Below are 26,631 nucleotides of genomic sequence, written 5' to 3' on the forward strand. Positions count from 1 at the left end.
AAAGGCTTTAACGGAACTGAACGGGTGAATCCAGGGTTTATTTTTTGGTTTTCCAACAGCATTAGTCGACGTTAAAGGCGTCCTTTCCAGATATTCCAGGTACGAGGTGGAAAATGGATGGATGAACGGCCGTGTTTCATATCAAAGGAAGGTTTGGATAACGTGCGTATTCACTTTTTTCATTGTCAGTGACCCTCGAAGCGACCGGTTATCGTTTAGGGCCGCCGCTGCCCCCTGTGGCGAGAAGCTAGCTTAGCGCTGCGTCTGGTTCCCTCTTTTCTGCCGCTGCCGCCGCCGCCGACCGGCCAAATGATTTTCTCTAATCGCTCCATTCACTCCGTCACCATTCGTCATATACGCCACCCCCCCGCCCACTCCTAGAGACGTTTGTTTCCACGGAAACCTGCGCTCGTAATGGACTGACCTCAGAGTCGAGATCAAACTACCAGCAAATAGCGCATTTCAGCAGCTCGCCCCGCCCCCGTTACCGCAGCACATCAATGCACTATGGATTCCTTTACTTATTCATTTATTTATTTATTTTCTCCTGAATCTAGGTCACAAATCCAGACCTGACCAGGGAAGCGGACTCTGAGATGGATGATGATACCCTCGGCTTTAGGCGAAAGATTTGAGGGCGAACGCATGGATTGTGGAGCGGCGACGCCAGTGACCTGTTAACGAGAAGAGACAAAGGTAATTTCACTAAGCATCAGCCAAGGGAGCCAAGAAGATTTGTTTTTATTTAGCACCAGGACCTTCCAAGCCCAAGGGTCAAAGGTCAGAGGGGAGCGGGTGATAATTGACCCTCTTCGAAAACATTCAGCATGGATGAGAGACTTATTTGGAATACGGAAGAATCTGTAATTCATTCATTTTTAAACCCTCCTCTCCTCCCTTGTGTAATAAAGACCTGAGGTTGTTTGTTTTGCAACAATTTTTTTAATTCTTTTTTTTTTTTTAAATCGTGTTTTACATAGTTGCATTCCTTCCCTCAGAGGCTCATCACACTTTGTTGCTGTTAATTACCGAGTCTCACAGTGAGGCAGACGCCCGAGTTCCAAGTGACTCTTTCGCAAAGCCAGTACAAAAAGGTCTCATCGCGTTTCACAACAATCCACATCGTTAGCTGCTATTGCCACATGCAAAATGCGAAGACAAACCCTGCCAGGTGGGATCAAAGTTAAAAACGTTCTCGTCTAAAAAAAAAAAGTCTTCAGTTGGATTTTCGCTTCGAAAAGGTCCCATATTGTGGAAAACGTATCATCTAACAATAATATATATACATATATATAAAAACTACAACCCTTTGTCGTGTCGTGAAGATGAGTGACAGCTACTTGACAACACCCCCAGGTGTTTTTTGTTGGGTTTTTTTCCCCAATCATCAACAACGGTCCAACAAGTATCAGGCTTGTAAACAGAGAGCCAAGTACACTGAAAATCAAATCAACTAGAATTAGATGATAAACTGATCATGCAACTGGAGTCCAGCTCTGATAATGGGTGCAACGCTGTGAAAACACCTTCCTTTTCAATTCCCAGGAATTTCCCTCACGCTCGTTCTTGGGCTTTTAAAGGAAAGAACTTGCAGTTCTGGTCTCGTCACAACCTTAAAGTGTCTCGTTATGGAATCCAATGCACTGGCAAAAAACCAATTGAACATACTCATTAGCACCGGTCCGACGGATAAGACGTCGGAGCGCGAGGCGCTCCAGCTGCCGTGAAAGGTTAGCTCCCGCGCTAGCGCAGACACATGGAAAAAAGAAGGAGAATGGCAACAGGATAATCCATTGCACAGGCTCACACGTCGTCTCTATGTAATCTATGACATTGCCCCCAATTTAAGATGCTGATAATAACCTTGATCAGGAAAGAAAAACTGTTTTTTTCCATTATCTTTTTTTTCCCTTCGGTGCCCATGGTAGCGAAAGGCACGAATGCAGCTTGTAGATTAGATCAGTGGAGTGGGACGACAGTCGAGGACAAGCATACTGTACTCTCACCCCACGACTCAGTGAACTGCTAAATAAATTAGCTCGCAGTGGTTGCTCACTTCATTGAGCAATGTCATTTCACAAGCACTTTTTTTCCTTCTTCTTCTTCTTTTGCTTCTTCATTCGTTTTTTGTTTTTTTTCTTCTTCACCGCAAGTTCCGGGCAGCTTGCTGGCGCTAGCCGGCAGTATCAGGATTACAGATATCATTGGTGGCGTTTGCCATTTTTCCAGCCTGGTTTTGGAGGAGGCTGCGAAATCTGGGAAGAAAAGCGCAAGTGTCGCCTTTTTGAGCACAACGGGCTGATTTGTGTTACGTTGGAAAACAACATATTCTGGCTTAGACTGTTTCTTCCACTTCCAACTTCTATTATTTATTTTTTTTTAAGGGTGGGAACCATTTGAAATTGCAACAAAAGTAAAAAAAAAACAAAAAACGGGCATCCCCAAAACACAAACTTCCGCGGGAGTGGAAGTGGTTTTCATTGCGCGGATGGCGATACGAGAGCAGCAACACGAGAAGCAAACAAATCGAGTGGGATTTTGTTGCATTGGGCTCGCGCGCCGCCGGCAGCGAACAGCGATTGTTTGCGCGGTCGAACATTCTCCGCACACCGTTTGAAGCCCTTTTGCGATTGTAAATAAATGCGAGCCTCCCCTGAGTGGGGTTTGTGGGTTTGAAGGATTATTTGCAAAGCCGTCAGGATGAAAGAAACGGCTCGCGACGGACGTGGCAACGGCTTGCATCGTCGGCGCAACGCACAATTTTCCACCGACGGAAAACACAAGTCGGAGTCGGCGAGTGGCTTTTATCGGACCGACATCCGAAGCAATAAACTCCAGGAACTGCAAAAACCTTCCTCCGGAATGCGCAAAGCCCCGTAACGATCGGGTCTGCGGTGATGCTCGGTCCAATCAATCCCTTCCCAATTCACTTGTGCACGCAGCAAAATTTGATTCTCCTGAAGTCTTAACGAGCTGAACGCCGCTTTCGAGCTCCTCCAAAACCGAGGACGAAAACAGATATCGTTTTACACGTAGCGTGTGGGCAAATCTCATGACACTTTCATGAACTCTTAAAGCTGACTGACAGCCAACGATGGCCCCGCGGAACCTCGTCCGGGCGCCGTCTTCTGCCTTAATGCACCGTGTGCGGCTAATGCACATCCGCTATCGTCTCCGGGCAATTCTGACGAGACGCTGCGCGCCGGAACGCGCAGATAACAGACAACAGACGACGACGACGACAGCTGCGCAGGAGATTCTGAACGTTCAAAGTGCCACGACTTGAATTTGCCTTCCAGGACGGACGGGGGGGAGAAGCGGATCTGTGCGTTAAAAGCCCCTAAACGTTCCACCGGGGCGAGCGAGTCGGTTCCTCCCCTCGGTGCAGACGGAGAGACGGCGACGTGATGAGCGACGACAACGGGAATGCTGAGCTCCGGTTCCACTTCCGGAGGCAGGCAGCTGCCAGCAGGGCGCAGTTCAGTCTGTCAGCCATAGGCGGGGGGGGGGGAGCGGCGGGAGCCTCACGAGGTACGGCGGGCGCCACTTTGGTGGCATCCTTGACCCGGTCGATCAGTCGGTCGGTGGTGTCGTGTGTGTTGCCGTGGCGGCTCCCCTCCCCTCCGCATACTTCTGTTTTGAACTCTGGCGCTTGTGCATCGGTGGGGGTATATCAGTCAAGTGGGTTGTGCACGGCTTTACTCTGCGCGTACCCTTTGGTGCGCCGTGCACGGGCGCAGGGCGCGGGATGCTGACAGTTGCTCGGGGCGATAGGGAGGGAATTGTAATGCGGATTTCTTCCCCTTTTTCCTCCTCCTCCTCCTCCTCCTCCTCCTCTCCTACCTCTCTCTCTCCCTCCTTCCCTCCCTCCCTCCCTCCATTTTTTACGTGACGGCTCGGCATATAAATAAATAAGACGCCCAGCTGCTATTTACAGATATTCTGTTTTCCTCGGTGAGTGGAGCAGACAAACTCAGCAGAATCCCAATTTTCATCTCGCCGGAGTGTTTGTGGACGATCGAGCAGTCGGCGGGGTCCGAAGTGTGATTCTTTACTGCCTCCTGGTGGACTGTTTGTGAACTGAGACCGGGTTCACGGCAGCGCGGCGAGATGAATGCGGGCTGGCAGAGAAGACACAATGAATGTTATTGTCCAATATTGGATACTGTGCAAGATATCCCGTCGGTATGAAGTCACGTGGTTCACAAGACTGTTTGTCAACTTTCTATGAATTCATCAGATTTCATATATATGGCAAAATACTGTATTTGGCATCTGTTTCCAGGCTGTCAGTACAACTCACCCAAAAGAAGTCTCCTCATTGGTAGATGATCCCATGGAGGAAACAAAAACAAACAAACAAACAAAAACATTGTTTAGCCTTAAAATGAAAATAGAGACAGGGTTGGCAACACGGTGGTCCAGTGGTCAGCACTGCCGCCTCACAGTAAGAAGGTCGTGGGTCTGCATGTTCTCCCTGTGTCTGCGTGGGTTCTCTCCGGGTTCTCCGGCTTCCTCCCACACTCCAAAGACATGCATGTGAGGTCAATTGAACACTCTTAAGTTGTCCGTAGGTGTGCATGTGAGTGTGAATGGTTGTTTGTTTCTATGTGGCCCTGCAAAGAACTGGCGACTTGTCCAGGGTGTCACCCTGCCTTCGCCCTCAGACAGCTGGGATAGGCTCCAGCAGACCCCCGTGACCCTGAATAGGAATAAGTGGGTATAGAAGATGAATGAATGAATGAATGAATGAATGACTGCGACAGGGTCGGTGGAATCAGTCCGGGCTGGTTTTCCACAGACAGTAACAGGAACAACTCAGAGTCGAGACTTTAAAGAACAGAGTCGCTGATGACGAGCAGGTGAGCCTGAGTGCTGACTGAGGCAGCGCAGGTGTGGAGTGTTGTGAGCGGGCCGAGCAGGTGCGTGGATCTGGGAGGTCGGGGGGGGGGGGGGGGGGGGGGGACAGGCTGGCAGAGAGACTTTCACTGACTTCATTTTTGTTGTTTTTGTCTTTTTTTTTATGTACTTTTAGTCACGATGGACCTCATGTTGTGTCCTTAATAGTCTTATTATTATTAATAATAATAATAATATTGATAATAATGAAAAGAAGAAGACTATGATGAAGAAGAAGGATTAAGCTTGGTTTTATTTGATAAGAGTAACACACTGTAATACAAAATTGAGCAGTTTTACTCCTCTTTCGTCTCTAAAAAGTAAAACATGTGCTGGTATTAAAGAGTAAAGATGCAGTGGCAGATACTGCCATGATTGAACATTATCAACTTATCACTCAGTTCGTAAATTTCATTCTTATCTAGCGGGACTGGCAATTTCCATATAATTACTTTACGCACGCACGCACAAACACACACACACACACACACACACTTTAAAAAAAAAAAATAAAACCCAAATAAACTCACTTTCCATCTTGAGAAAAATGTCCAAAAAGTAGCCAGAAAGGTTTAGTGTAAGTGCAGCAATTCCATTTAGTTTTGCCTGTGATGGCGCTCAAACGAAAACAACACCTCGAAAAAAGAAAAAAAAAAATCAATGTAGGAGTGAAGGGTTTACTTTAGATGGGGATTTGAACAACGTTGCATGGTTTCGTTATTGGCCGTTTCTGCACAAAATATCCCCCTGAGTGGAGAGGCAGTTTGGTTTGGGGGTCAGACGGGGTCGCGTTGGGTGCGGAAATCGACCGGCGTCTCGGCCGCCAAGTGAGCGCAAATTAATGTGATTTATTACACCAGGGTTTACTGTACCTGCGTGTCAACACGGCCGTTTAAAATGGAATCAAATCATCCGTTAATCTTCCATCCCTGGACTTCTCCCATCATTTCACTTCCGCTTGAAACAGCTTCAGTTTGAGGACAACCCGTGACGTTCGACCCGACTGCAACCCTGGAAAAATAACCTGAGAATCATTTTAACTGAAGAAAAAAAAAATGTTTTTGCTGAGGTGATTGTATTCAGAAACTGCAACAACCCATTGACCGTTAACTTTGGTGCACAGCCGCGTCACTGAGGTTACAAGTCGCTGCAGAGGTCCAGTCATTAATATTACTACGGTCTGTGAAGGTTCTCAGTCATCCAGGTCATCTTCAGGTACAAGGCTTAAGTTAGGGCTGCTGGACTATCAAGAACCAGTCCAGTAGCCCTAACTTAACCCTTCTACCTTAATATTACTACTATTTGATTCAATTCCTCACCGTAAGAGGTTTTGGGTTATAAGGAATTACTTGCCTGCTGTTTTAAACTAAATGTAAATAGAGTGCATTTGAAAAAAAAAAACTAAATAAAAAAAAAACTAAAAGGATGATCCAAGACGTTCCGATCCTTCAGATGCTTTCATCCATTACTGAAGTGTTTTGATGATTTTCCTCCGCCTCAAGTTGATGGATATTTAACCCATGGTTTGTGTGCGTGCGCCATGGATGCTCTTCCTGAATTATGCCGTCAGCTGTCTCCGCCGATGAGAACCTTTTAAAAAAAAAACAAAAAAAAACCCCGTAGCCGTGAAAACCATCTGGCCTCAGATTACCGACGTACAATTTCATCAGCGTCCATCTGCGAATCTCGGGAGGGGGCGGGGCTGAGTGTGGATGCGCCGCCCGCCTCCTCCCTGTTAATTTCCTCACTGCGGTGTGTGAAAATACGCCGTGATAGATTGCGTCAATTACGGGTCCAGTGTGGCTGTTGTGCGAGCTTTAATAAAAGCAAGGGCCCAGCCAAGCGCGTAAATTACTGCGGCTGCAGCTTCTGCAAGGAATCCCTCCATGTGGCATAAAAGAGAGGGGGGGCGAGCGAGACGTAATAGAGGCCCCCTGTCAGAGCAAAGTGCCTCTATGATTGTTTTCAGACAGTGCACGACTCAGCATTTGTTCCGAGGCCCAATAAATCAGTGGCGAGCGACAATGAAAAGCTGAGCGGCTCATTAGCAAAATGTCTCGTTTTTTTTTTTTTTTTTTTTTTGTAACTTTTTCGGGAGACTTTTCTGCCGCTCGGGCGTCAAGTCTGGAGGATTCTGCACCAGCGGGCCGCTGTTAGACCGACGCTATAATTGGTTCTCTGTGAACACTCGCAGCTTCCCCAGCACATTTTGCAGTAATAATCCAGATTTATTGATATTCACAGTCTATACACAGTGCCGTCTTAAGTACGTAGGGACGGCGTCTTCAGGCACAAGTTGGTCTTTTAACACAAAAGTCTGCTTCGATCCCAAATTATGTCAAGCATGTCAATTTTCAAAGAAAAAAAAAAAAAAAAACATGATGTAAACTGTCAACTGACAAGAGTGCGGCAGTATCGTCAGTGCAACCTTTGGCAATAAATGCCCACAACACACGTAGTACATTTCTGGACCTGAGTCAACACATTTTCAAAGAAAGGCAAACTAACTTTAGCTTTAATTGGCAGAACATAATCTCGAGTAGCTCGCGGACGACCAGTTGGATCATTTTTCTTTAACCCTAAAAATGTTGGGATTTTTAACTGTCGCTGAGCAGAAACACTTCAAAAACCCCAACAGAAGCCACTGACCATTCCAGCGATTACATCATCCGATAGTAAATTCTCTGACTAACACAGGTACGTCAAGAGGCATTTTTCCGAATTTGAAGCAGCGTTTCTCACTCAATTTGTCTCCGTGTGTCCAGGGTGCGTTTGAAGAAGTCCATCAGCCACATAAGTCACAGTTTATCTATCAAAGTGTATTGCAAACAAAGAAGGAATGCAAACAAGAGCGTAGGTTTTTTTTTGTTACAATCAGTAAAGGTTGGAGAAAAGTACGTTTCAAAAAAAAACAAAAAAAAAAAAAACATCAAAGGATGCAGTTGCACCGGCAAAGTAAAGTCAGGACATCAGAAAACAGTTTACTCTTCATTTTCCCCCGCAACAAAACAAAAGTGCTACATTTTCCACAGCCCCCCCCCCCCCCAAAAAAAAACAAAACAAACAAAAACAAAAGACACAAAACAAGAAAAAGTGCAAAAAAGGAACCCAAAGTGGTGCGCGGCTGAGGAGCCCTCAGGCGACAAACTTGTTCTTGGTCGTGGAGCCGCTCTTGGTGGCCGTGTCTGCGTGCGACTGGTAGCCGATGATCACTTTCGGCGGGACGCCCAACCTCTCTTTGACAACACGGCTTCAAAAAAAATAAAGACAAAGAAAAATGAAAGGTAAAATGTTGGGTGCAGCCTGCATGGGTTGACACAAAGCGTAGCATGAACGCAAATATATTAAAAGATAGATTAAGCACAATGTCATCTTGCAAAATATTCTGTTTCGCCGACGCTTGTTTCTTTTTCACGTCTCATTTTGTTCATGCAGGAAATACTGCAACAAAAACACGACTTCCACAAATTGACAAAATCGTGTTCATTTCAATAAAACCATCCGTCGTTATTACTGAGCTGAATGAATCAATTGACTGGGAGGCACTCTGCTGCCATTGTGCAGGGTCGATGTGCGAAAGAGGCCTGTGTCCGAGGCGTCTCAGGTTACCCAATGTGCGTGATGGCCTCTTTGTTCTCGTAGTTCGTGGTCCACACTGCGATTTTGTCCCCTTTGGTGCGCACGTTAATGACGGCTCCGCACACGTCATCGCTGAAGTCATCAAAAGCTTCGCCCACCAGACACAGAAGCTGCAGGAGGAGCAGTTAGCCGGTCAAAAGACGTGTTGTTACAAGTGAGCAGTCGCTTATTAGAGAAGAAAGCGGAGGGTGAGCGAGGTTATTTCTGCTCGAAACTAACTTTTGAACTTTTTCCAAAGAAGAAAAACAGCGAGCGTTAACAACGACTTGGCCGCGTCGGCTACAATCGAGCCTCGCCTCCCGGAGGAAACGCTGCGGCGCGGCGTGAAGCCGCAGGAGGCTTAAGTCCAACTCCTGTTAATTGCATCTTTGTTCCACCTGCCGTGCCAGCGAGTCTCGAGATGTTTAGTGATTAAAACAGACACTGGGTGAGAGCGGCACAGTACAGTCTGCTCGCTGTCCGGACGTACCGTCTCCAGCCAGAAGCGATCCAAGTCGGACTTGCGCTGCTGCTTGGACAGCGTGATGAGCCAGCGGCCGCCTCGTCGGTTCCGGTCGTCCTCCCACATGGGCTTAATCCCGTCCTGCAGCCAAATTAGAAAAACAAAAAAAAAAGAGAGAAAAGCAAGGCTTACAACTCTGGCTGCACTGCTTGATTTGCTGAATTTCCCCAGAAAGGATTAAAAAAAAAAAAAAAGTATTCATATTCTGATTATTTTCACGCACTTTGCAAAAGACAAAGTGCTTGCAGCAGATAAGACCTTGTGCAGGTGTGCCTGTGTTGTAAAATAAAAAAATTAAGTGCAAATAAAACCATTGGACGGGAACATGGCAGCCCACGGTTTTTCTCCAAACACTTTAAAATGGAGAAATGGCACCTCTAGGTGCACAATGTGATATTGTTCAAGCTGATCTGATGGGAAATAACCATTTTCAACCACGATGCAGTACAGAACAACCCTCTCCGGTACAGAGCCCCTGCCTTATTTATGACTGATGAAGTCCAACAGCTGAGGAACACATCGCCTCTCCTGACCTGCGCAGATGACAAATGAAGCTGCAGCGGAGCGCAGCCTGTTCAGATCCGGAACAAACTGTCTTTTAATTTTCGGCAGTCCGTCAGGGAAACGGACCAAGGTCACGGGCCAAGAAGACGCGAATGGCTAAAGCATCAGTCGTGACTTACTGTTGAAAACTCCTCGGCTCTGTTCGCGCAACAGCTCGAGCCGCAATGACGAAAGCACTGATTTGCAGTACATGTGAAAAGAAGACAGAATTCTACCGCGTCTCTCATCCCGCCTAAGCAGTGTCAGTAAATTACATCATACCCAGCTGGCAGTGGGATCGTTTATAGTTGCCATTTAAAAAAAATAAAAAAATAAAGACGATATAGAAGCAGGCCTACCTTAAAGAGCGAGTAGTCACAGCCCGACATCAAGTTACTCGACAGCTGAATGTGGTTGTACAATCTGAGGACACAGGGGTCACATGGATTACAAGTTTGTCCAGGGGTTAGGGTTTTTTTGTTGTCTTTTTATTTTATTTTATTATTATTATTATTATTAAAAACACAGCGATGAACTCACGCCCAGAAGTCTTCCACAGTGTCAAACTTGGAGATGAGACGCAGGTTTGCCTGCCAAGTTTTGCTTTTGTCATTCTTGAAAAACCACAGAGCCCACCTGGGGAAACGAGAGAGAGAGAGAGAGAGACAGAGAGAGACAGAGAGAGAGAGAGAGAGAGAGAGAGAGAGAGAGAGAGAGAGAGTCAATATCCTGTTCTGAAACAAAACCAGCAAACCAACCAATCAAGTCCAGCTCTTGGTTTAATCACGATTTTAACATCAAAGAGGCTCAGACGCACCAAACAGTGATCGTGTGGCTGAGCCGCGGTCTTACTTGTTTTGCAGTGGATGTTTGATGTAGGCTTCTGGACTCACAACCTTTGGAATGCATATGTCACGATTCTCCTTCTCGGGCTGCGTGGGGACTGAAGTTGTCACCTTGAGGAGAAAATCTTCAGATTACACTTCACATTTACTGTACGGGAAGGGAAAGACACGACGATACATTTCTGTTGCGCAATCTAGGACGGCCACACATTGGAACAGCTCGGCGTCCTCGGCAACTCAACACAGGGCTCAACTATCAAACCAAAGTTCCCACCACCAGTTAAGAATAATTAACATTTGCAAGTTATTGCATTTGCAGCACTTTAATTGCATACTATTTATTGCATATACTTACGCAGTCGGGCCAGGGGGTCAACAGGACATTCTCAAAGGAAGACATTTCGTTTCTTAGACCTCTTGAAATAAGGATGATCCGAACCCCCCACCCCCCACCCCCACCCCAGGAAGGAGAGCTATCGCGGGTATTAATGACTTTGTTCAAGTGAACGATAAACTGAAAGCTGTCAGCAGCGGATGAGGTTAAAGAAAAACAGAGAATGCGTCTTGTTTAGCAGAACAGTGCAACACTTCATTTAAAGTCGTCGGCCCGACCCCCCCCGGAAAAAAAAACAATATCCACCGCTTCTATGATTCTTTAACCGTTCTAAAGATACTTAAATGCAACTCGAAACGGTCCGAATAAGTGCGTTCCATTCCGAGGCTCCTTCAATCACAGAATTCAATGGGTGTCAAAATTCGGAGATTAAAAGGGAGAAGTAGAATCTGAGAGGGGTAAAGGGCAGAATTCCAAGGAGGGGGGGGGAGGCGCGTGACAGAAACGCGACAAGTTTGAGTGAGGGACTAACGTGCGTCATATTCAATTGAAAGGAAAGTCGTCATTTTTGAATGTGGGGGGGGGGGGGGGGGTGTCAGAATTTCGGTATTTTCCACGCGTCCAGCTCCCTTGTAAGGAATTGCAGAACTCGACACAACACAACAACGGAGACAGTTCGTGTCCTGCCATTTTCCACCGCTCCAAGTCGGCGGAGACTCCAACTTTGGTGCCAGATTTAATTCAATTAAAATGCGTCTGACGTCATTGTTTGTGTCGTGATGCTAACTTGGTGCTGTTGCGGTCTCCGGAGAGACCCAACCATCGGTGACGTTGCCGCGCGACACAGGAAGTTTCCACAAAGTCCGTCAATGATGTACCGCTGTCACAAATCTGAACCATTTTCTTTTCAAACGGCTGGAAAAACGTGTTGTTGCAAAGCTGGGAATGTGTTGCGGTACACTTACAACCAAGGCGGTCGCCATCTTCCGGATATCACGCTCACGTTTGTTTGGCCCGTTAAAATAGCTGATTGGGTCGAGCGGCACTGCGCACTGCGCATGCGCAAATAGACACTGGTTGTGCCGTTACCGTGGTTACCGTGGCTGCACGGGAGGGAGGGTCGAGTCCGCAGGGTCGTAACCATGGCAACAGAAGTGGAACGGATCGTGGAAGAAACTGTGCAGGTGGTGAACACGAACTCTAAAAACAATGGCAAACAAAAGACACTTAATGGATGTACGTGTGTAAAAGATTGCATATTTAATTGCTGGCGATAAATACTCAATATGTACAACAAATGCTCCTTTTCTTCTTAATTGAGTCTGTCTGAAATATTAAAATGTATCATGTAGACTTTTATATTCCTTTGAGTCTAAAAGATGTGTGAAATTGCAATGACATCCCTTTCAATAGTCGCTCGGAAGGTTAATTGAAAATTCTAAAATACTTTGCGTGCCAAATACACTGGGGAAACCTTGATGGCTCCGAACCACCTTCATTCTTTGTGGCAGACATTCATTAACGCACACTGCACATTGACTTGACAGCACAAGCGTAGTGGCTCCTGATTGTGGAGAGCGTTTGAGAAGGACATTGAACTCACTGACATGTTCGAGGTACCGGTTTGATTGGGAGTTTGTGCCAAAGGTGCATCAGCTGTCACATGGTACACTGTGGCCGCAGAGGGATGGAGGTGTTCAGCAACAATGCTCCGCTTTACTGTGACGTTAAAAAAAAAAAAAAAATGCTCTATTGGCACCCAATGGAGCCACACTTTCAATGTTGACACAATTTTGAATCAAGCATCGAGACCATCAGAGAGATCTCGTCTTGCCGATTGGATGGGCTCCTCACCAGACTATGTTTACATCACTAAATGCATGACTGAAATGGGAGTGAGCTAAAACGTCAGGGTCCTCCTCTTAATTACTCATCCTCTTGTCCCACTTGGCACACAAGGCTGCTTTCAAGCTCCTCCAACTCGATAAAAAAAACTACACAGGCTTTGAATGATGTGCTTGTGGATCATCACGCATGTCTACAACATGTAGGGTTAGCAAAGATGTGAACTGATATGACATTAAAATGAGGGTTTGTGATTCATTTGCCAGGAACAAATCCACAAGTGACAATCCAAGTAACAGTGTTCAGCTTCGCGTGCACTCCTCTTGATGAAGTTAAATGATGCGAGATGATTTGTTGTCTAAATCAGGCGATGAGAGGGACTCCTGGTTTGTTGCGGAACCCCTTTATTGACTTATTTGCTCAAAGTTAGTCAGAATGATGCTTTAACACGGAACATCCTGGGACATGTCAACAAGTGTGCATTAAGTGCTTTAGCTAATGAAGAACATGGTGTGGAAGGGAGATGTGAAGGATGTCAGTTCAAGGCACTTCAGAAGGTCAGCACGGTGCGGATACTGAAAAAAACAAACAAAAAAAAAGGTTAGACCAATGATCTGCTGATGATGATCCGCTGATGATGCACTGATTCCTACCTCTCGCCGGCGTGCATGAGATCAAATCCCTCGTTGATCTTCTCAAAGGCCAGCGTGTGGGTGACAAACTCATCCACCTTCAGCTTCTTGCTCAAGTATTCTTCGACCAGTTTCGGGACGCTTTCCACGCTCTTCCACCCTGCGAGCAAACATTAGAGGCCAGTTACGCATGATGTTGTTGTTTTTTTTCCTGGGCAAAACAAATGAATTAGAAGGGGGACAATTGTTTCATAACAGACCTTGGGGAAGCAATTATTCACCACCACCACCACCCCCAAAAAATGAAAGAGCTGCTCATGCGTTCAAACTTAAAAGAAAAGCCTGAGGTGTATTTCATAAAACAGCGAGTCGCATCCATACTTAATGTTCCTGCCAGCACAAAGTAACACAGTGGAATTCAAAAACAAAAATCATATTTATAAGTGAAATGATCCTACAGATTTTTCCACACGTCCAAACAGTTTATTAGCTGCGGCCGAGTCACCTCCGAAGGCGGTGCCTCTCCACACGCGGCCCGTCACCAACTGGAAAGGTCGGGTGGAGATCTCCTGTCCTGCTCCGGCCACGCCGATGATGACGCTCTCCCCCCATCCTTTGTGGCAGGCCTCCAGAGCAGCTCTCTGAGAAGGAACATGTCTGCTGTTATCTATTGAATCCCCTGTGCAAGCTATTGATTGCAATAAACACAGTGTCTACATCTACATCCATTTCTAAAAGCAGCAACAAAAAAAAAATAAAGTAAAATAAATAAATGTAAAAATACATCCTCACCATGATTTGCACGTTGCCGATGCACTCAAAAGAGTAGTCGACGCCTCCGTCGGTCATCTCCACCAGAACCTCCTGGACGGGCTTGCTGTGGTCCTTGGGATTCACAAACTCAGTAGCACCGAACTCCTTGGCCTTGTCGAACTTTGCAGGGTTGATGTCCACGCCGATGATCCTGGTTGCTCCGGCAGCCTTGCAGCCCATTAGAACAGCAAGGCCGACGGCTCCGAGGCCAAACACAGCGCAAGTAGAACCGGCCTCGACCTAATTGGACGGAGGAATACAAATCAAACGCAGGTGAATAATCTTGCAAAAAGTTTTAATATCGCATTCATTGTCTGTGACATTGAAAGAAAGAAAGAAAAAGCCCGGTGGTGAAAGGAAGAATGGAAAAAAGAGAAGGACTACATACAATCGGTATTACAACCCCCAATTTGTCCCTCATCCTGCACTGTAGATGCGAACCTTGGCCGTGTTGAGAGCGGCACCGTATCCAGTCGAGATGCCGCATCCCAGAAGGCAGACCTTATCCAGCGGGGCACTGGGGTTGACCTTGGCCAGGGAGATATCGGCCACCACGGTGTACTCGGAGAAGGTGCTGGTTCCCATGAAGTGAAACAGTTGCTTTCCCTTGCAAGTGAAGCGTGAAGTCCCATCGGGCAGCTGGCCCCGACCCTGCGTAACCCTGCAGGGCAGAGGGGACGTGAGGATTTCTCTTATGCATGTGTGGTTAAAAAAAAAAAAAAAAATCAATGGCGGTAGACTTGAGAGGAGGGCGGCCAGAGGTCTTGGACTGAGGATGAGTCAGCTTTGATTTGATCGCTCCCGGGCTGTGGCGCCCGGAGCCAAGTGCAACTCCTCGGGTGGAAAATAAAGCGTCTTTTTAATGTTGGCTGCAGCTCCTGCGATGCCAGGTCGCATGAAATGACTCAGACGGCACTAACCTGATCTTCTGGCAGAGGTTGGTCTTGGGATTTTTGCAGAACTTGCATTCCCCACACTGCGGCACGTACAACGGGATGACGGTATCGCCTTTCACAGAGAAATGAAACACTGATAAGTGCTGAGGCAGAGCGCGATCTTTAAACAGTCGCAGAAACACTTTTTTTTTTATACCCGGCTTGAAGTTGGCAACTCCCTCGCCGACACTCTCAACCACTCCCGCACCCTCGTGGCCCAAGATGACGGGGAAAAGGCCCTCGGGGTCGCTGCCGCTCAGGGTGTACGCATCGGTGTGACACACCCCAGTGGCACAGATCTGACAGGCAGAAGGGGTGATTTCAGCACGTCAACAGAGTTAGCGGTGTTGCGGCTCATTGGCAGGAAACACTCCAGAGTCATAAAACAAGAAAAATCAAGACAAACCAGAAACTTAAAACTATGTAGAAATCTCAACTTAATTAGGAAGCTAAAACAGTGCAGTCTTGCAGGAGGGTGTAAACAGAGGGTTAACGAAGCTGCAGAATGTGGGCTGGAACAATCATTTGGTTGTGCTGCTCCACCAGAGCCTGGTGTAAATTCACTGCAATGAAGGAGACGTGCTCGGCATTAGTAAGGCTTACCTTGATGCGAACTTCATGGGCCTTTGGGGGTGCGACCTCCACCTCCTCGATGGAAAGAGGCTTCCCGGCCTCCCATGCAACAGCTGCCTTGCACTTGATGACCTAACAAAAGGTCGAGCACGTATTCCATTACGCGGTTAAGGGAATGCAACAATCATTAATGCAAGTGGGAGATCAACCGCCCTATCAAAAAAAGAGAAAAGGGAAAAGAAAAAGAACAACCTATCCATGTGTCTGCAGAGCAAAAGTCCGATGACTGACGCGTTTACGTGCAACAATTCGGTTTTCTCGAGTGTCATGTAAACGTAGTGAGTGACCGTGGAACTGCAGCAGTGGACAGTGTGAGGCTCTGCAGGGCGGCTCAGGTCGAACAGTTGCCCTTTTGAACTGCAGCCAAGCTTACGTAGAGTTTCGCTAGTTGTGTTCTCTTTTGTTCGCATAAGCCACAAAGCAGAAGTTATTCATTTCTGGTATTATTATGATTATTATTATTATATAATGTGTAAGTTATGCAAGTCTGTCGTGTGGCTTTTCGCCGCTGACTAATCACAATTTGGTCCTCCTGATATTTCTGCTGCACAAACTTGCAGTTGACGGAGGAGCTGCCTCTCAGTCACGCTCGTTTTGACGTAAATGCTAATACGCGACCATTAGCAAAAACAGCTCTTTTTTTTTGTTGCTTGCAAAAAAAAAGTGTTCCGCATCTTAGTCACACATACATTCGAAAGGAGTCCATTTCAATTATTTTTTTGTTCACAAACTATGGGAAAAGGACTTACTTTCCCAGCTGTATCCATGTTAGCGGACCCTCCGTTCAGCAGTAGAGGGCAGGGTGGAGAGGCGCCGTAAAGTGTTCACCTCCCGACCAATCACAGACGAGAAATAGTTGCTTGTGTCATGCGCAGAAGGGAAGGAACGTAGATTTTCAAATTAAGGATGGATTTCAGGAGATGGCGTGTCATAAAAAGACAACAATATAATCACTTTCTAATCACTATACGATAGTTAATGATAAAACGATGTTATTCTCAATAATACTACACAAAACAACCTGCGACTGTGATAAGACTATCCAACTTGAGAACGTGTACTTTTTTAGTCTGACCTTTCTCCGTATTACTTTCACTTTTTTTTTTTTTTTTTAACTATATTTCGCTAATGTTTCTCAAAAATGTCTTATTCACAGAAAGGAAGGAAATTTGTATATTCATTGTGCAACACTGTATATATATTAAATCTATAACATGCTATAACTTGGGAGTTCACAACACAACTGTCAGCGATGAGGAACAGCTTGACAGTTGAGATTCTATTAGTGCTATTCGTGAGAATTCAAAGAAATGACACATTTACAAAGCACCTTTTATTTAAGGTCTTTCTTAAAAAAAAAAAAAAAAAAACTGACAATGATTTTTCAAGTTACATATTCAAGTGTATTAAACAAAGAGTATCCAGAAAGACTGCAGTCGCACATATTTTTTTTTCCCTAACACAGGAAATTAATAAATGGATGATAGTGAATGTATGAATTGAATTCTGCATCCCTGTTAGAATCCTGGACAGAGTAAAAAAAAAAAAAAAAAAAAAACACTTTACAAAAACAAAACAAACCTAATAATCCTTTCTCACTGGCTGAAAATGTTTTACGTTTTCTTCCACACACACGAGCAGAGACCTTTCAAATAATAAAAAAGGTCCATCACACATACAAATCAGATACAAAAATAAAACAAAGAAGCAGGAAGTCCATTCTGGCTCTCCAAAAAAGAGGCAATGTCCACACCACTAGCCCAACAGGCCAGTCCACGGTGCAGTTTTTAATTTATGTCTGAGGCAGATGACTGGAACGAGACTAAAACACCAGCTCACTTTCAGATCATCTCCCACCTAAAAGGAAACAAGACATTAATATAATTTAAAAGATTAATCACAACCATCTGTTAAATGCTGCGGAGGATGACCAACCTCTGAACCCACGGCTACCGCCAAATCCTCCTCCTCCTCTTCCGCCTCTGAAGCCTCCACCACCACGACCACCGCCAAATCCTCCACCGCGGCCACCGCCAAATCCTCCACCGCGGCCACCTCCAAATCCTCCACCGCGGCCACCACGGAACCCACCTGTAACAAGAGCAAAAATTGTTAATTAAACCACTTTTCCAAACTGCTATACTGTGACCTATAATTTATGCCTTAACAACTACTGACACATTTAAAATAAGACGTGCAACAGAGAAAATATCTTCTTATATTCAATGAGCTATGTAGGACTGATGAAACAAAGGTCCAATGCTTCACCTCCGCGGCCACCACCACCACGACCACCGCCTCGTCCACCACGGCCTCTGGGTGGACCCTTCTCTCCTGGCGGCCTTGGGAGAAATCTTTGCAGTGGGAGGAGCTTCATTGGATCTATGTAAAACTGAAATAAACATTGTCACTACATTAGACACAATACACAGAGTTAGAAATGTTTTACAGGATTCTGTTTTTCCGTTTTACCTTCTGCAGTTTTTTAAATGAAGACGCCTTCATGTTATCTGAGAGCTTGACTGAGCAATACTGCAACAGCAGGTTAAGGATTAGTGCTTTAAACAGATAGATAGATAGATAGATAGATAGATAGATCTGACCGAGTGGTTAACAGAACACAAAAAGGATACAAAATCGCGCAGCTGGCCGAATATCTCGTCCACCTTCCCAATCTGCTCCTTGTTCTCCAAGTAGACTGGGGCGTTGAAGTAGGGAACTTTGTTTTCTTCAGTTGTACACCTGCACACAACTTCATCCTCACATGGATGCATGAACTCTCCCAGTGCTGCAAGACAAAAACACAAAAGAGATCTATTATTAATGCTGTACGCCAAGAGGAAAACAAGCTTTGCACAGGGTGGCCCTCCTCGGAGCTGCAACAACCACTGTGTTTTGTTGCCTTCCGCTTGAACCCCATTTTGAGACATGGCCAGTGCTTGCAGGAGCTTACCAACAACATGTTCTGGAGGACCGTAGTCTTGGAACCTGTTAAAACCGCCTCTGCCGCCACCTCTGCCTCCTCCGCCTCGATTAAATCCGCCTCCTCCACCCCGATTATACCCTCCACCTCCTCCTCGATTAAAGCCTCCTCTTCCTCCACCTCGTCCACCTCCTCTGAAAGACATGTTCTCCCCAAACCTGAATGCAAAAAAATACAAGGGGAAGAAAACCATTCACAACAGCGAAATACACCACAAGACAGTGCGGTTAGATAGACACACAATTAACTTTTGGTGGCAGCTAAACCTCGGCTTAAAATGGGTCAAACACAAATGCGAATTAAACTTAACAACAGTACTGAAGTTCTGACGTTAGCCACCGAAGCTAACAGGCTAGCACGCCATCGTCATTCAGACTACATGCTCCTACCGCGCTCTCCGCCACAAATCAGTACAACGTGGCTTCGCTTTAAAACTTACTTTCCAAAGACAGCAGAAAACCTACGGCAAAAAAAAGACTGGCTGGCAGACACAATGAGTAAGTGTGATTTACTTTTCAAAGTCGATCAGCTCCGGTTGCTATTTACTCCAGCTTGGGGCTTCCATGCGACGACAACACGTGCGACTAGAAGCTGCCGTAAAGCTGGGGGCTAGAGTCGCCGAGTGTCGTAAAATGGAGGCCGTGACGACAGTGGTGACGAGGCGCCAAACTCGGGCACGATTATTTAAAGGAGCACCGTTGACCAAGTGACCCGCTTTCTCGATATCACTGCACGACTCCTACCCGGAGGAGAGTTGGTGAGTGTGACTGCACGGTGGCGGGTGTGTTGTCATGTTTCATAACTATAGTTTCGTCGTGTTGACAACGGGTGTCTTATTTTATTTACAATGATGTTTTAACCGAACGTCGGCATATGTTTCAGTTATACCTGGCCAAAATGACAACTGAAGGACAGGTACGAATGAAAACAACCTTAATCGACTTTCGTAAATTATTGATTCATGAATAAACACATTTTCACATTTTGACCGATGCTGTAAATGTTGCTACAGACTCCTCAGGCGATCACGTGCAAGGCTGCAGTCGCATGGGACAGAGGGAAACTTCTGGTCATCGAGGATGTCACGGTGGCCCCGCCCAAAACCCACGAAGTCCGCCTGAAGGTGTGTGTGTGTGTGTGTGTGTGTGTGTGTGTGTGTGTGTGTGTGTGTGTGTGTGTGTGTGTGTGTGTGTGTGTGTGTGTGTGTGTGTGTGTGTGTGTGAGAGAACTTCTTAGCAGATTCTGAGCAGTTTGGGGCTCTTCAGTCACACATCATATCAATGAAATCTTGTGGTCGACTTGACATTTTCGAAGCAAACATTTTAAAGGGTTACTAGACCTCTAGACATTGCGTGGAGGCGTGAGATAAACATCGCCTCCAGTAAGCATTTTTACTTCCTTCCCTTCCTGCTGAATCCTGTTTCACAACCCTGTTGTTTTTGTCAGACCACAAGCTGTTTTGTCTACAGGTGATTGCTGCAAGTGTTTGCCACACGGACAGCGAGCAACTGTATGAGAGCCACGACGGGATGAAGCCCAGGCCCTTCCCGATGGTACTGGGCCACGAAGCCGCAGGAGTGGTGGAGAGCGTCGGCCCGGGAGTCACCAAATTCAGACCCGGTAACGTCACAAAACAAGTGGAGGACAGACATGATGAGCAATCGCTCAGGTGTTACATGGCTAACGGTGTTTGCGTGCGGTGTTTTGTTCTCCCCAGGTGACAAAGTTATCCCTCTCTTTCTGCCACAGTGTGATGAATGTGAACACTGTCAGAGTCCGAAGACAAATCAGTGCAGGAGGAACTGGTAACTGGAATGACAAAATGAAAACTCAGTCAAACTCTCACTTCAGTGGAATGCACATTGCAGACCACCAGAAGCTGAAATGAGTGCATGTAAAGAAGAAATAACACAACCTTGAGATTGGAAAAAAAAAAAAAAAAATCAAGACTAATTTAAAAGTCCCATTTTATTATCGTATTTTTTGGTCTCTTTCTTCAATCATTCCTCCTAGATTCCAGTGGAGCGACCTCACACTGTTTTATTATCCAAATGTTTCCCGTAAAAATGCTGTGGCATATTTGCTCCCTGCTAAACATAACATTTTGTTTGTGTTTTATTTTTATTTATTTATTTATTTATTTTTATATTGGCTGCAGAGGGTGTAGTCACAGACCTGGGTCCTCTCCAGGTTCGGCACAACACCCTCAACCTGCGTCCGTCATCAGTCTTTGTGTCTGTCACTAAAGACCAATGGTTTTGCAACACACTTTCTGTAAAGCAAAGTTCCCCCGACAGGCTTGAGACATAGATTCTAGTTCGGAAACATCTGCAACGTGACTTTAGTGTTTGTAAACAATTCAAGCACTTCGCACAAATACCTTCCTGACTTGTTTGTTCCAGGGGAAACACGCAGACGGGTGTTTTGGCGGACGGCACGAGCAGGATATCGTTCAAAGGGCAGCAAATATTCCAGTTCCTGGGCGTCAGCGCCTTCTCCCAGTATACTGTGGTCCCCGAAACCTCACTGACAAAAATAAGGAGCGACGCTCCGCTGCACAAAGTCTTCCTGCTGGGCTGCGGCGTCTCCACCGGCTACGGTGCCGTCATCAACGCCGCCGCGGTAAGAGGACTTGCCCTTGATTGCTGCAAGTCCTGTAATGACTCAGACTAGCATTTCCTGTCTAGATTTCAGATTTCAGATTTTTTTTATACATTTTTTATTTTGCTCGATTAGAAAACGTTAGTATACATAAACATAACAAATAATATTAAAGTGCAGGGGGAGTCAAAAACCCCCCAAAAAATTGAAGTCAACAGCTGCGAGCTCCTCGGTTCTGTTGACTAACTTCCGACCCGTGGCCCGTCCGTCAGGTGGACGCGAACTCCGTGTGCGCCGTGTTTGGCCTCGGAGCCGTCGGACTGGCCGCCGTCATGGGCTGCCAGGCGGCCGGCGCGAGGAGAATCATCGCGGTGGACATCAACCCGGCCAAGTTCGAGAAGGCCCGCGAGTTCGGAGCCACCGACTGCGTCAACCCCAGGGATCACCGAGAGCCCATCCAGGAGGTCGTGGTGAAGATGACGGGGAGCGGCGTGGACTTCGCCGTGGAGTGCGTCGGGAGTCCAGTCGTCATGGTGGGTTGCTGCGGGAAACCCGGTCGAATGTGCAGAGAAGAAGAAGAAGGAGAAGCTCACGCGGTGCCTGCTGCTCCGTGTTGCAGACGTCTGCGCTGGAGTCCACCAGAGACGCCTGGGGCGTCTGCGTCATCGCCGGCTGGACGGAAACTGAAGCCATGAGCGTCAAGGTGGAGAAGCTGCTGATGGGTCGAACGCTGACGGGGACCTACTTTGGGGGTAAATGTGAAGAAGCCATCGAGCAGGTTTTTTTTTTTTGGTCCATGCAGCGAAACGCACTCTGTTCTGAATTTGCAGGTGTGGAAAAGCAACCCGTTTAATAAAACCCGAGAAAAGAGCTTGCGTGTTGACGTCGACGTTGCTTTTTTTTTTTTTTTTGTCCTCCATGGCTCACCCTAAAGGTTGGAAGAGCGTGCGGGACGTGCCGAGGCTGGTTGACGATTACATGGACGGAAGGTTGAAGCTGGACGAGTTCATCACCCAGAGTCTCCCGCTGGATCGGATCAACCAGGCCTTCGACACTTTGAGGAGTGGAGAAAGGTGAGATTTGATGAGTCGGCGCTTTTCACGGTCGTGTCTCGATTTGCTGCAAAATCCGCAAAAGGCAAAAGAAGAAGTGGAACATTTTGTTATTTTCTGTTGCACTCGGTGACTTCAGTGAATAGTTAACGTTAACTCTAATTCCTCGCTCCTTCCGTGCATTGTTTTCGCTTGTTTCACTGGTTGCTGAGTAACTTCACACCACCCAGTTTACTCTAAAAGGTCACACATTGAACTCTTTCTCAGTTCTCTCTCTCCGTCCTCCAGCCAGACGGGCAGCCTTGCATTATTGAATCGTCCAACAAGCACGTTTAACCCTCTGTTTGCAGCCTTCTGTCGAAATGCCGGCTCCTAGCTTCCTGATAACACTGAGCCTTTACTGGGCCGTCCTTGTGTTTGGAAGGCAAAAAGACTCGGTTGTCTCTGGAGGGTGGAGCTAACATTTTGCTGGGGGGGGGGGGATTCAGGAGTTCAGTTACTCTATGACTTCTCTTATTCTTGCTATTTTCTTCTTGTTCTCCAGCATTCGGACCGTCATCAGGATGTGGCCGGACGACGGTGGATCCACCAACGAGTCCGACTGATGAGCTGACGGGAGGACATTGAAAGCTGCAGAGTCCAAATATTTTTGCCGTCTCGTTGAATCTCCTCAGTGTTTGTTCTCTCCGTGCTTAGTCACTAACACCTTCCACTTACGTCACGTTGTCCAGCGCTGAATAAATGATCACGTGACCGTGACATGCCTCGCACCTTAAATCTTGAATTGTGTATTCGCAAACCCATTCCAATTTATTGCGAGTTGTCCCTATTGGCCGCTAGGTGGCAGCCTCACGCCGTGTAAAAGCTGTTGTCCTCTTGTCCACGTAAGCTGATTTTATATTTCAAAATAAATGCATATTATTGATGAATAAAATGTATGAACGTATGTGTCTTCAGATGATTTTTTTTTTAATCTTTAAATTTTAATTTTTAATGTTGATGCTCCTGTTTACTTTACCAAATACATTAGGTCAGTTATTTGTCAAACACTACATTTACATTAACTTCTTCACAAGCTAACTGTATATTGGCTCGACCAGCATTGAATCTGGCCCTGTAATGACTCAAGTGTCGCATGAAAAATAAAACCTTCGTACTGAATATACTGAATATGAGGTCACTGACACAGGCACCAAATGTCAGCAGCCATGGAAAGCGACAATGTCATGCCCTGGGCCTGCCAAATCCTGCCCTCGGTGATATATTGTGATTAAATAGCGGTCCGCCGTGTTCTGATGGGAGCGCGAGACAAACGATTGTGAAGGTAAATTTTTACTGCAGCCACATTTAGACCTTTGGCAGCGTCGCTGCTTTTCCATCTTCACTTGAAATGGAAAATAAACTGCAAGTTGCCCTCTGATTGGCCTGTTGGTGCTCTCGTGCAGCAAGAACCTTGATTTCAAGATATCAGTAGGAATTAATGAGATGCGATGATCAAAGGAGAGCAGCAGAGGACATTGAATCATCAGGCATCCACCTGAATATTTACCTCATGTGAGAAAACCATCCATCCATGTTCTTCATCCCCTTTATATTTGACCCCTGAAACCTCTGAAATTACCACTACACTAGTATCCAAAATATACTTCACAAACTCCCTAAGTTTTTTTTTTTTTAGTGTATTATTATTATCATTGCAAATCCACACACATAATATTAAAAAAAAAGAACTACACCTCCTCCCTCGGTGCTTCCCGTCTTTTGGCGTCACAAATATAATTGACAAACAACAGCGCCGCCACAAAATGCCACCGCACAAATAAAGCCAGAGAAAGATGGGGGGAAAAAAATGTCAAAAAGTGCTGCCTTGCCTTTCACAATATTTACAGGCAGGATCAAGAGATTTCCCCTCATTTATTAAGCCTCATTGCAGCGTGACTGACAGACTAGATTAAATATGAAAAGAGCGTGAAAGGCTGGGAAACACCCTGTTCCAACAAATAGTGTTTGTACTGCGTAAAACAATACATAACACGGGATGCAATGAACCGTTTCGACACAGTCTGGGACTGAGAATGATGAGGGATGTGACAACCTGCAAAACATGTTTTCACTTGCAATTTAAATGTTTTTAATACATTTAAACTGTTGGCAGAAAATTGTGTTGCTCATCTCCAGAAAGCGGGAAACCATTAAAAGGTTCCGCATGAAACCACTTTACAGATCATTATTTTTCATCCTCGACTCTGGAGGTATGGCTACGCACAATTAACTTTGCAAAAAAAAAAGGAAAAAGAAGAAGAAGAAGTCGGAAAACTCAGCGTGTTGAGCCTTCTGTTTCCATCAGTCTTCATTCTGAGAAACATCATCGTTTTATCTCCTGCTAAAGAGAAATACAATGGACGGAGACAAGAGCAAGGCAATCTCAAATGGAACCAAAACCTGTAAGTCCAGAGAGATGTTGGGGAGGTTATGAAATCACAAAAGGCTGATTTTCCAGTCCATGCGTTTTATAGCACTGACATTCTGAAAATATCAATCAAACAAAAAAGGTCAAAAGCTGGAATTGAATGATTTCTGCCAGAACACACTGATTGGAAACACTGACAAGGTGAATTCTACATATTATGAGGCTTTTAAACAATTTCAACTTATTTTGTATCTACAGTTTTACCCCATAGCCAAGACAATTGGTTCCCTCAGAAAAAAAAGTGCAATCGCTTCCTTGTGTTCTTCTTCTTCTTGTTTGATTCTACAAAATGTGTGAAAAGTCCATAACTGTCTGATCTCCGTCACACTTTGGCGCTCTTGGCTTTCTAATAAATAAATTGTGCTTTGCTAGCAACCATGGAGCATCATCTCCAGTGGTGCAGGGGTGAAGGTACATCTGAGCGAGAGAGAGAGAGAGAAAGAGAGAGAGAAAAAAGGGGGAGAGAGAGAGAGAGAGAGAGAAAGAGAGAGAGAGAGATTGAGCCGGAGCAATGGATGGATATGCCGTATAGTCCCACCAGCTATGAAAGAACAGCCCACTTAAGTCACTAAAGACTGCCATTGTAAGGCCCCTGTTTTATCAGCAAATCCTGGCCATTATATGGCTAATGCCCAGCATCGCCTGTGACATCCCCAGCCTTTTCTCGGACACGGTTAGCTTTAGCTCCTGTGTCAGTAGAATAAAAGCCGGGCTTCGCGGGGAGGACGGCGCAATACAGTCCTCAGTGTTTTATGTAGGAAAGAAGCGGCGCAGATCTGACAAGTCTTTTGGGGGTTTTATTGACGGAAAGATCTCACCCGCCGCGTGTGTCAGAAACGTTAGCCGCGGTGACCTTTGGCCTTTTCACATGGGTGCAAACACTCCATCCGACCTCACTGTCTATTTTTTTTTTTTTTTTAATTCTGTATTTATGACCGTGCCGCAGGTCTCTCGTCGCAGTCACGCATGAGGACTCCTGAAGCTAGAGGGCGCCATACAACCTGCTCGAGCCGAAATCCCACATAAGGCCTTTTTTTGTTTTGTTTTGTTGGTGCTCCCAAAAGAACACAATACAAAGTTGTACGCTTCACTTTGAGGCGTCATTGTTTCACTAATCTTTTCAGTGTGCATGACTCTATCGCACTCATCCCACTGAGCCACGGAATGATGTGTGCCTCATAACTTTACTGTTGTCCTATGTGTGTGTGTGCGGGGATGTGTGCGCTTTATTCTTTTTTTAAAATACACATATACGTAGTTTACCTGCGACAGAAAGAGACAACAAAGAATAGGATTAGACAGACCACACATGTCTGTTGCCACAGACGCACACATGCACGTATAATGGCCTATATGAGTGACATCTCTAAGCTTTTGTTGTGTTTTGTCTAACGGGAGCAGCGGCAAAGTGGTAATTGAGAGATTAGCTCCGAGGTTGCTATCATGGCACTCCTTTGTTTGCTCCCCCACCCTCGCCGGTAACACAGGGGCTGTCGCTCGCAAACGTGGGAAAGAGTCATACTTTGAGGTATCGCACTTTGCCTAATTCTATGTTTTGTAATGTATTTTTTTTCCCTCCCCCCTAAAATAATTTGGGTTAATCCGCAAACAACAAATGGCCAAGTCCAAAAATAGCTCCCCTCGGCGAAGACGCTGCGCTCGAACGAGAGACAGGTCTCGCCAATTCTTTGCCGAATGGAAGAATTGGAGTGAGATTTTTCCACCGTGTCCCGTGCTGAAAACTCACGTGCCAACCGTGACGAGAAACAACGCCTTTGAATATTTAACCATTCATCCCGAGCCGCCCCCCCCATCCTCTCTGCCTATGATGCCTTTGAAAAAAAAAAATATGCCAACATTGAGTCAACACGGTCGTTTGATGTGGCCGTGGGCTGGAGGTAGAGG

At 46.0% G+C, this 26,631-nt stretch overlaps 4 protein-coding genes across 8 annotated transcripts; 1 reads left to right on the top strand and 3 right to left on the bottom strand.

Moving 5' to 3' along the window:
* Window positions 1–7,972: 7,972 nt before the first annotated feature.
* Window positions 7,973–11,999, bottom strand: LOC142878269 (eukaryotic translation initiation factor 4E-1A-like). Of its 2 annotated transcripts, none has more exons than XM_076012351.1 (7): window positions 11,728–11,999; window positions 10,436–10,539; window positions 10,124–10,219; window positions 9,943–10,006; window positions 9,008–9,121; window positions 8,509–8,648; window positions 7,973–8,149 (listed from the first exon to the last, which is right to left on the bottom strand). In XM_076012351.1, exons 1-7 carry the CDS (start codon window positions 11,743–11,745, stop codon window positions 8,035–8,037), a joined length of 651 nt encoding a protein of 216 aa, XP_075868466.1. In that variant the 5' UTR covers window positions 11,746–11,999; the 3' UTR covers window positions 7,973–8,034. The 2 variants fall into 2 exon arrangements, with proteins under 2 accessions (XP_075868466.1, XP_075868465.1); XM_076012350.1 differs by lacking the exon at window positions 11,728–11,999 and adding an exon at window positions 10,784–10,867.
* A 995-nt stretch (window positions 12,000–12,994) lies between these two features.
* LOC142878253 (alcohol dehydrogenase class-3) lies at window positions 12,995–16,473 on the bottom strand. Its single transcript, XM_076012349.1, has 9 exons — window positions 16,370–16,473; window positions 15,591–15,692; window positions 15,145–15,286; window positions 14,973–15,060; window positions 14,494–14,713; window positions 14,032–14,292; window positions 13,745–13,880; window positions 13,261–13,399; window positions 12,995–13,182 (listed from the first exon to the last, which is right to left on the bottom strand). The coding sequence occupies exons 1-9, from the start codon at window positions 16,385–16,387 to the stop codon at window positions 13,158–13,160; spliced, it is 1,131 nt and encodes a 376-aa protein (XP_075868464.1). The 5' UTR covers window positions 16,388–16,473; the 3' UTR covers window positions 12,995–13,157.
* A 465-nt stretch (window positions 16,474–16,938) lies between these two features.
* Window positions 16,939–19,266, bottom strand: gar1 (GAR1 homolog, ribonucleoprotein). Of its 3 annotated transcripts, XM_076012356.1 has the most exons (8): window positions 19,116–19,266; window positions 18,574–18,761; window positions 18,254–18,408; window positions 18,093–18,152; window positions 17,871–18,012; window positions 17,643–17,711; window positions 17,556–17,609; window positions 16,939–17,477 (listed from the first exon to the last, which is right to left on the bottom strand). In XM_076012356.1, the coding sequence occupies exons 2-8, from the start codon at window positions 18,746–18,748 to the stop codon at window positions 17,467–17,469; spliced, it is 666 nt and encodes a 221-aa protein (XP_075868471.1). In that variant the 5' UTR covers window positions 18,749–18,761; window positions 19,116–19,266; the 3' UTR covers window positions 16,939–17,466. The 3 variants fall into 3 exon arrangements, with proteins under 3 accessions (XP_075868471.1, XP_075868469.1, XP_075868470.1); XM_076012354.1 differs by having other exon boundaries at window positions 17,556–17,711; XM_076012355.1 differs by having other exon boundaries at window positions 17,556–17,711; window positions 19,043–19,189.
* An 88-nt stretch (window positions 19,267–19,354) lies between these two features.
* Window positions 19,355–23,202, top strand: LOC142878295 (alcohol dehydrogenase class-3-like). Of its 2 annotated transcripts, none has more exons than XM_076012353.1 (9): window positions 19,355–19,518; window positions 19,625–19,726; window positions 20,050–20,223; window positions 20,321–20,408; window positions 21,006–21,225; window positions 21,477–21,737; window positions 21,824–21,956; window positions 22,139–22,277; window positions 22,801–23,202. In XM_076012353.1, exons 2-9 carry the CDS (start codon window positions 19,651–19,653, stop codon window positions 22,859–22,861), a joined length of 1,152 nt encoding a protein of 383 aa, XP_075868468.1. In that variant the 5' UTR covers window positions 19,355–19,518; window positions 19,625–19,650; the 3' UTR covers window positions 22,862–23,202. The 2 variants fall into 2 exon arrangements, with proteins under 2 accessions (XP_075868468.1, XP_075868467.1); XM_076012352.1 differs by having other exon boundaries at window positions 20,073–20,223.
* The last annotated feature ends 3,429 nt before the right edge of the window (window positions 23,203–26,631 follow it).

Source organism: Nelusetta ayraudi, unplaced genomic scaffold (assembly GCF_046127955.1).
Source record: "Nelusetta ayraudi isolate G7.1 ecotype Tasmania unplaced genomic scaffold, CSIRO-AGI_Nayr_v1 ptg000005l, whole genome shotgun sequence".
Taxonomy (NCBI): Eukaryota; Metazoa; Chordata; class Actinopteri; order Tetraodontiformes; family Monacanthidae; genus Nelusetta; species Nelusetta ayraudi.